At 32.8% G+C, this 8887-nt stretch overlaps 2 protein-coding genes across 3 annotated transcripts; both read right to left on the reverse strand.

Moving 5' to 3' along the window:
• Nucleotides 1-511: 511 nt before the first annotated feature.
• LOC100242578 (GDSL esterase/lipase 7) lies at nucleotides 512-2629 on the reverse strand. The gene is made up of 5 exons (XM_010651693.3): nucleotides 2231-2629; nucleotides 2034-2161; nucleotides 1706-1954; nucleotides 1354-1609; nucleotides 512-1258 (listed from the first exon to the last, which is right to left on the reverse strand). The coding sequence occupies exons 1-5, from the start codon at nucleotides 2466-2468 to the stop codon at nucleotides 1038-1040; spliced, it is 1092 nt and encodes a 363-aa protein (XP_010649995.1). The 5' UTR covers nucleotides 2469-2629; the 3' UTR covers nucleotides 512-1037.
• Nucleotides 2630-2734: 105 nt separating this feature from the next.
• On the reverse strand, nucleotides 2735-6655 carry LOC100264865 (calmodulin calcium-dependent NAD kinase). Of its 2 annotated transcripts, none has more exons than XM_002280246.4 (9): nucleotides 6527-6655; nucleotides 6248-6430; nucleotides 5927-6150; nucleotides 5746-5810; nucleotides 4248-4463; nucleotides 4042-4165; nucleotides 3568-3902; nucleotides 3340-3484; nucleotides 2735-3233 (listed from the first exon to the last, which is right to left on the reverse strand). In XM_002280246.4, the coding sequence occupies exons 1-9, from the start codon at nucleotides 6594-6596 to the stop codon at nucleotides 2958-2960; spliced, it is 1638 nt and encodes a 545-aa protein (XP_002280282.2). In that variant the 5' UTR covers nucleotides 6597-6655; the 3' UTR covers nucleotides 2735-2957. The 2 variants fall into 2 exon arrangements, with proteins under 2 accessions (XP_002280282.2, XP_010649997.1); XM_010651695.3 differs by having other exon boundaries at nucleotides 6265-6430; nucleotides 6527-6647.
• Nucleotides 6656-8887: the final 2232 nt, after the last annotated feature.

Here is an 8887-nt window from a genome sequence, read left to right on the forward strand (position 1 = left end):
TTATAGATGAATTAAAATTTTTTATTACACTATTAAAAGTTTTCAGGAGATATTAGGAATAATCACATAATTAAATTAAGATCACATTGGCTACTTTATCTTATAATTTAAACGTTTTTAATTCAATAAAAATAAGCTGATCCACTTTAACCCTTTTAAACATCTAACTTGCTATAATTCAAATATTTTTAGATTTATTTGTAATATTTTGATTGAATGAACAACAACATTGAATTTTTAATAGAGAATAAGTAATTTAATATTTAAAATTAATTTTAATTTCTTATTTTTATTTGTGCCTAAAACACCTTCATACAATTACCTAGATTACTTAAAATGGTTAATTTTATTGGCATCCCTTGATTTTTGTTAAATAACTTTTCTATCGATTTCATTTTTTATTATTTTTACTCAAAATAATAAAGATATTTGATAAAATTTCAAAGTAACGATTTTAGATTAACTTGAAGGAAGGCGAGTCAAATTTAATCATTAATTAAAAAGAATCATATGAGAGTAAAAATTCAAATCCTTTATAAAATAAATAAAAAATTTAGTGTAAATTGATACAAAAATTGAAAGTGTTCAAAATGAAAATACATTGACATAAGTAGTATAGTGAAACCCCAAAACCATAAACAAATCAAAATCGCACAGGACAGCTCCCATGGAGGCCAAAGCCAAGGCTACACCGCGGCCAAAACTTCGACTGTAACGTCGGCGAGAACGAAAGTGGAGGGACCGTCGAAGTCTGCGAAGAATGCTCCGGTTAAGGCTGTGAAGAAAGCCCCTGTTAACGCTTCGAAGAAGCCAAAGAGCATAAGACCGCCGGTGAACAAGGCCAAGAAGTGAGGGATCGATGCGTTTGGCAGGTGGGTTTCTGTAAACTTGTGGATAAACTAGGGTTTGTTAACGCATCTTCCGTCATCAAACAAGAAACTAGAAGAATTTTAGTGCAACGCGAAAAATAGATGGAGTTAAATTGGATTATCTATAGCTATAATTCAGGGGTGAGTGATGGATATTAATAGAAAAGATTACAGGGCATGTTTATGGACAAGGTTTTGGACGTTGATGGGAGTGCAAAAGCTTGTCCCATTGAAGATTTCCCTTGCTGCAAACCTGTTTACTGCATCGGTGTGGTGAGCTCCATCCCAAAATACATGGCCGTTTCTGTCCTGGCAAGGGGTTTTATTTGGAATGCAAGTTCCAGTTTTCTCGCTAATAACACAACATGGAATTCTTGAATCATTGAACCCTGTATCAAAAAATAAGCAACAAAATGAAATGATTATTACCATTACTTTTCATGAAAGACCAATCTAAAGAATTTGATCAATGTCTGAGATCCACCATTGCGAGAAGGATTTTCCACAAGGCCATGCACTAAGTTGAAGGTTTTCACAAGAACAAAGGTGGAGTGTTGGAGTGAGGAAGTGAGCTGATTGATGTTAGAAGCAAGCTTTGCATTGAAGATGGATACTAAATCATTTGGTTTCTCTACGCATCGGGTCTTTGTTCCAGCATTTTCTAGTGCAACAGTTGGTAAACAACCAATTGGACCGATCTCAAACACTACAAAATTCCTGCCACCCAGACGGTACATCTCCTGAAAATCTCAGCAAATGCATTATAGTTTTTTAGATATCAACCTTTTTTTTTATTTACAATCATATGTCTAAACCGGAAGATGGCTTTAGATTACCCGCAAATGATTTCCCAATTCGTTCAGGAGGAGTTCAGCAAATTGCTCAGGATTGTATAAGCGACTGCTGTTGGAGAATTGAGGCAGAAGATAATTCATTGCATAGTCATTACTGCCAATGAGAACCAAGAAAATAGAGCTTGACAAGTGACGTGAGATTGCTTCTGGGGTTTTCAGGTGCTGAGGAAGGATTGTATCCACGGTTTTTCTGAACAACCTCACCTGCTCTGTCAAGTTCAAGTTGGAGCCCTGCATGGATTTTCATTCACAATTTTGCAGGTAGGAAATTTGAAAACACAAACAAGGTTGAAAGCAAATGCTGTGTTACCACAATGGTGCCTGTCTCAGGAAGGATGCCAGCTGAGGCTGATGCATAGTTATATCCTCTGGGGCTTTTTCCGGTAGCTGCCATTGGCCCCAAGAATGGAGGTGGTTGATTTATATTGAGAAATTGAGCTGCATTTCAAATCATTAATTTAATTTTACCAGAGTGTCAATATATTAAACCGTCCACCTTGAACATACCCAAGTAATCAGCAATGGTGAGGCCGTTTGTGAATCTGCCTGTGGTTCCCTTTGGGTAATCAATACCATATGGTGGATAATTGGCTTTTGCGAGTGTGTCTTTGTCGTTGTTGTTGCCATTGTCCAGATCGGAGTCGCCAAATATGTACAAAGCTGCAACATGTTTGGCTTGTGATTTTGTCAAGAAGGAGAGACAAAGGAGGAGAAATGAGAGTTGGAAGAAGGGCTTTGTTGCCATGGTTACTCCTTTCTTTCATCAGGAAAAGAAAGAAAGAACGATGGTGGATAGGGGGGGGCTTTTCAAGTGGTTGGTTTGGAAAGGGAGAGCAGTGAATTCGGGTCTTAATGATAGGTGCTTGAAACAGACAAGTTATTTGAACCATTAATCATGACCGGGTACATAGCCATTTTAAACGGTAGGCTACATGTAATGGGTATAATCCACTTTTTATTTTGTAATTTTGTATCATCGATGTGTTTAATTAGAAGTATACCCTCAAGTTATTTGCAGAATACCAACAGAAATTTCACATAGATCTGTATGTACATATTTATATTCATCTCATAAGATCCAAACTCCAGCAGCCATTGGGTTGTTCAAACTCCATTACATGATTTTGCTGTCAGTGAAAGAAAACCATATCAAGGCATTTTTCAAAACAGAGGAATTAACCAGCTCGCAGCCTGATCATAACCATGGCCAAAATCAGAAAGTTGGTTTGATGAGCTAGGCCATGGTCGTATTACTTCCCTTGGTACTACCATTTACTTTCAAGTTTTCGATTTTCTGAATAGATGTTCTGAGCTCCAGTTGAAGGCTCACTCTGGAAGGTGACAGAACAATGTCTTTCCAAACCGAACCCTCTTCATGTACGAGGTTTGGCTGCTTGTAAAGCTCATAGATGTTCTCTGCATCTTCATTTGAAGTGCTGATTACTGTCAAACATTTGATTGCTTCAGGATCAACCAGTAGCTTGTTGCCTCCCTCTTTCCATGCTATCAACTGCATTTATCATACTAATCAAGTTAGTAGACCACACTACAGACAATCACGAATTCAAGCACTGGTAGATATGTATTAAAACCGAAAGTATGAGATCAAGCATTACCGCGGGTGGCCTGCCCATGGCATTGGAGCAATATAGCCTGACATTATCGACAAGTTGGCAGTAACTCTGAAAGTTGCTTGCAAATCTCTTGTGGGATTTCACTTGCTCATTCACCCTCACTGCTCTTCTTGTCTCTATGGCTCTCCTATTAGTTGACATTATTACTCTTTCAATATTACCTACACAACCCTGTTCCCCTTAACATAAAAATGTTACAAGAAATTTTACCTGATGCCTCTGACAACTGCTAGAAAAGGATCACAGACCACTCCAACCAACTCTATTCTGTATGGTTTCCTTGCTACTTGTCCATTTTCTTTTTGTTGCTCCTCTTCTTCTTCAAGTGGTACCTCTTCCCAATAATTTTCAGTGACAGTTCCATCCTCCGCCACGTCGTAGCCAACCCCCATTCGATAACGGCGTTTATGAACATTCCTAGCCATGGCAATTGTTTGCTGGACAAAGGGCTCCCATGATAAGGTGCCATCCATGACTACATCACGGCCTTCATTCAGTGCAGCCACAAGGAGTGATGATGCTGCATTAGTAGACGATTGGTGCACCTATTTTTGAGTAAATTTGTCAATGTTTCAGAATATTGTGATCTAGACAAAAAGTACATATGACTGCATAGGTAAAAAATTTGTAGGCACTGGGCTCTTTTATATAAGAATGTGTGTGTGAATTAATTAAAGAGAGTACCAGCTCAGCAGTTTGAAGCATGTCATGGCGATGAGAGCTAAGGGCTCTGTAAATGACATCGGTCTCTTTGAAAGCATCTGCCTCCACTACCACACAGTTTGCTTCTGCTCCTGACCAGAATGCGCTGCCAATCATACATCCAATATAAGCTCAGGGATCATTGTTGTAAAACTGAGAATATAATAAAAGAGTGGAAGTGAGAGTACTCTTTCATAATCTCCTTGAGGACGGTGCTCTTGCCGGCACCCATCCCACCACCCATGAGGAGGAGCACTGGGCTCCTCTCACTGAGGGCCACCGGCATCATCACCTCTGTGCAACCACTAGATCGCGCCACCCCTATGGCTTTCATCTCCTCCAACAGTGTATGGAACACCCTCTTCACTTTCAAGTCCTTCGTCACCTTCTCAAACCTCTGTTTCCTGTCAACAACCCATACAAAGAAAGATGACAACAACAATAATCATGTATGGAAACAGTAGAGTGAGTAGGAGAGCTGGAGAGGTGTATAAATGACTCTTAATTTTGCAATTATTGACATGGAATGATTTGAAATGATAGATTTGTCCACCTAACAATCAGATCAGTTGTGACATGACCTGGGCTCAGTGTGACTCTTTACCAAAAAAAAAAAAAAAAAAAAAGAAGAAAAGAAAGTGACATCTTTTTCATAATTTTAATAAATGGGGAAGCCAATATTTTTTTAATTCTTTTATAATATTAATAAAGAATATTTGAAATATGATTCACAAGTATTTGTCAATGTCAGCAAATTTGTAAGAAAGCAAATTATTTAACTAAAAATAACTTGTGTGGATGTCAATAATTGAAAGTGCTTTCATAAAAATAAAATAAAAATTGAAACACATTTGAAAATCAAAAAGTCGTTTCAAAAAACAAAATATACAAATTATTTAACTAAAAATAACTTGTGTGGATGTCAATAATTGAAAGTGCTTTCATAAAAATAAAATAAAAATTGAAACACATTTGAAAATCAAAAAGTCGTTTCAAAAAACAAAATATAGTATTTTCAGTTTTTAAAAATAGAAAACAAAATACTTTTATATATTATCTTTTAATTATTTTTATTTAATTATAATATATAAAATAATTAAAAATAAAGCATCCCATATAAATTATATTTTTAAAATATATTTTAAAATATTAAAAACAGATTAAAAACATTCCCAAATCAACCTCAAGGTTTCAAAAATTGTCAATTATTTTTAAAAATAATTTTATGTTTTTTAGAAAAAAAACAAAATAAAAGAATTTTTTTTTGACAAATATAAAATAGAAAAATAGAAAAACATGATGTTTTAGAGAAAATTTTCTTATTTATTTTTACTTGTTTTTTTTTAAAATATATTTTAAAAAATAATTACGAATAATTGAGAAAAAAAAAAGTAGCACATCTGAAACTATCGTCTAAAAGTGTTTTGGAAATTAAAATGCTGCTCAGACATGAGTGTAAAGGATTCACCATAAAGGGGAGGACTAAACAAGGAATAAAGGATGCCCTCGAGAAGATGCTTTAGCTAAGAGATAGAAAAGGATAAATGCAATGGTCATCATGGTCATCACATGACTTTAGCTCAATTATAATATCTACATGTCATCTTCTTCAAGAGACGAAGACCAGCAACCCATCTTTAAAGAAGACAAATTGAATTGAACTAGCTGGTTGATTAGTACCTTTACCTTGTAGCTGCCATCACAAAGTCCTTGAGCTTCGTCTTCTGCTCATCAGACTCTACACTCAGCACCTGCAACTCACCCCCCAAAACAACAACATCAATCACTGCTCAGAATCCATAAGAGGAAGCCCAGAAAAAAAAAAAAAAAATTGATGCTCTGTCTGTCTTTGTTTTGAATTATGCACCTGATTGATCATAAAAGAAGCTTGGGTCCAGTGAAATGCAAAATAACTAAGGAAACACCTCTCAAACTCCTCTACCAGTTTTATGTAGAGAGACTTTGCGTCTGGTAGGCTTGAAAAGTACTCATAGATGTTTTGATTGCACCCTTTTGATTTCTTGAGATAGTCATAAGCTAATTTGCAGAACCGGGGACACTCATCTGGGTCTGGAAATCCCATTTGCCTAGCTGCATACCAGACGGTTATGTGTATTTGACAAATTAAGTAAGCTTCTTCAGGCTAAGGTAGTTGTGGTTTTATCTTTATCTTTATCTTTATCTTTACCTACGTAATGGGCGAACCTTTCAATCTTTCCGACACGGCCGGACCCGGTTCTCACCAGGCGTGGAGCAAAACTCAGATCGTTCTCCGGGTTAATCTTCCGCCGGCGGTAATGGATGGCTGCCTTGACCGTCAATCCCAGAGATGAAGCCAAAAGGAGTGTGAGAATAACTTTGCCGTGAACATCTGCAACAAGTAAAGAAGTTAAGGTCACTATCAGTGGTTTAAGATCAGATGGACTAAAAGAGAAAGAGAGAGAAAGAGCTGGAGAGGTCGGATTACCTAGCTGCTGCATCTTGAAAAGGATTCTAAGGGGAGGATATTGAAGGAAGGCATGAGGCTTTGGTTTCATTTATAGCCCAACATTACTTTTTGGTCTCTCAAGGGGCCTTGATTCACCTAGCACACAAAGAAGCGAGGATTTTTTATAAGAGCACGGCAGTTTTTAAAAATAATACCTAAATTATCGTGGTAAAAAAAAAAATTCCAAATTTACGTAGTTTTGTCCAGCGAAAAGAGAGAAGAAATTTATAAATGAGAAATCGTCTCTTCAACAGGTGATTTTCACCAAAAAAAAAAAGAGAAGAGAAATCGTCTCTTGAAAAGACGATTTTCACCAAAAAAAAAAGAGTGAGAAATCGTCTCTTGAAGAGACGATTTCCACAAAAAAAAATAAAATTAATTCTCACTTTAAAATTAAAATAAAAAATAAAAACATTTAAGTGGGAAATCGTCTCTTAAAAAGACATTTCCAAAAAATTAAAAAAAAATAAATTAAATTCTCACTTTAAAATTAAAAAAAAAAAAACATCTAAGTGGGAAATCTCCTCTTAAAGAGAAGATTTCCATAAAAATAAATAAATAAATAAATAAATTCTCACTTTAAAATTAAAAAAAAAAACCTTGTGGGAAATCATCTCTTTAAGAGACGATTTCCGGCAAAAGTGAGAAATTCTCACTTTAAAATTAAAAAAAAACAAAAAAAAAACCATGTGGGAAATCGTCACTTCAAAAGATGATTTCTCACAAAAGTCATCCTCCCCCCAACAAAGCCAAAAGTGAGAAGTTCTCACTTAAAAAACCAAAAACAAAACTTTTAAATTTTTTTTTTCTATTTATACAATAATTCGATTATTATAAATATATATTATAAAATTAATTATTTTTATTTACTAAATTTAATTTATAAATAATATACTAAATTTAATATAAGATAAATAATATTTATATATTGTTTTTTTCTTTCACTTTGGACTTAAAAAAAAAACTATTATCAATTTTATGTGAAAATTGAGTTTAAAAAAATTGTTATTAATTTATTAAATAAAAAATAAAAAAACAAAAGCGTCAAAAACGATTTTAAAAAAAAAAAAACTTTAAAAATCCATTTTTCTATTTCATATTATACTTATACAATAATACAATTATTAAAAATATATATTGTAAAATTAATTAAATTTAGTATACTATTTATAAATTAAATTTAATAAATAAAATTAATTAATTTTATAATATATATTTTTAATAATTGTATTATTGTATAAGTATAATATGAAATAGAAAAATGGACTTTTAATTTTTTTTTTAAAAATCGTTTTTGACGTTTTTGTTTTTTTATTTAATAAATTAATAACAATTTTTTTAAACTCAATTTTCACATAAAATTTATAATAGTTTTCTTTTTTAATTCCAATGAAAGAAAAAAACAATATATAAATATTATTTATCTTATATTAAATTTAATAAATAAAATTAATTAATTTTATAATATATATTTATAATAATCGAATTATTGTATAAATAGAATAAAGAACAGATTTTTTTTTTTTTAAATGTTCTGTTTTTTTTTTAAGCGAGAATTTTTCACTTTTAGCTTTTGTTGGGGAGGGTGAAAGAGATGATTTTTTTTTTTTATATTAAATAGCATATTATTTATCTTATATTAAATTTAGTATATTATTTATAAATTAAATTTAGTAAATAAAAATAATTAATTTTATAATATATATTTATAATAATCGAATTATTGTATAAATAGAATAAATGATGGAAAAGAAAAAGGATTTTTAAAGGTTTTGTTTTTGGTTTTTTAAGTGAGAATTTCTCACTTTTTGCTTTGTTGGGGGAGGGTGACTTTTGTGAAGAGACGATTTACCACAGGATTTTTCTTCTATTTTTTATTTTTTATAATTTTAAAGTGAGAATTTCTCACTTTGGTGAATTTTGTGAAGAGACGATTTCCCACATAAGTTTCTTTTTTTAAAAAAATTTTAAAGTAAGAATTTTTTTTTTTTTTTTTAAGAGACGATTTCCACACTTATCTATAAAAAAACTTATCTAACCTCGGGGGAAAAAAGGTCTCCTTAAATCACCTAAAGAAATTTATCAAAAGAAATATGAGGAAAGATGATTATCCCACCAATTAAGGTTTCAACAAACATCACCCATGGAAAAGAAAAGTCTGACCATAAATATCAACCACCATCCTCTCCTTTTTACTCTATCCACCAGACTTCAATTTGAAAAGAAAATGGGGACCTACACCCCCACACTTTAATTATGTGGTTGAGTATAGTAAGGCCAGAATCCGATTCTTAGCTCATGATGTCATATCTCACATTATTACTCTTGATTCAAACTTAG

This window comes from Vitis vinifera, chromosome 5 (genome assembly GCF_030704535.1).
Source record: "Vitis vinifera cultivar Pinot Noir 40024 chromosome 5, ASM3070453v1".
NCBI classification, from domain to species: domain Eukaryota; kingdom Viridiplantae; phylum Streptophyta; class Magnoliopsida; order Vitales; family Vitaceae; genus Vitis; species Vitis vinifera.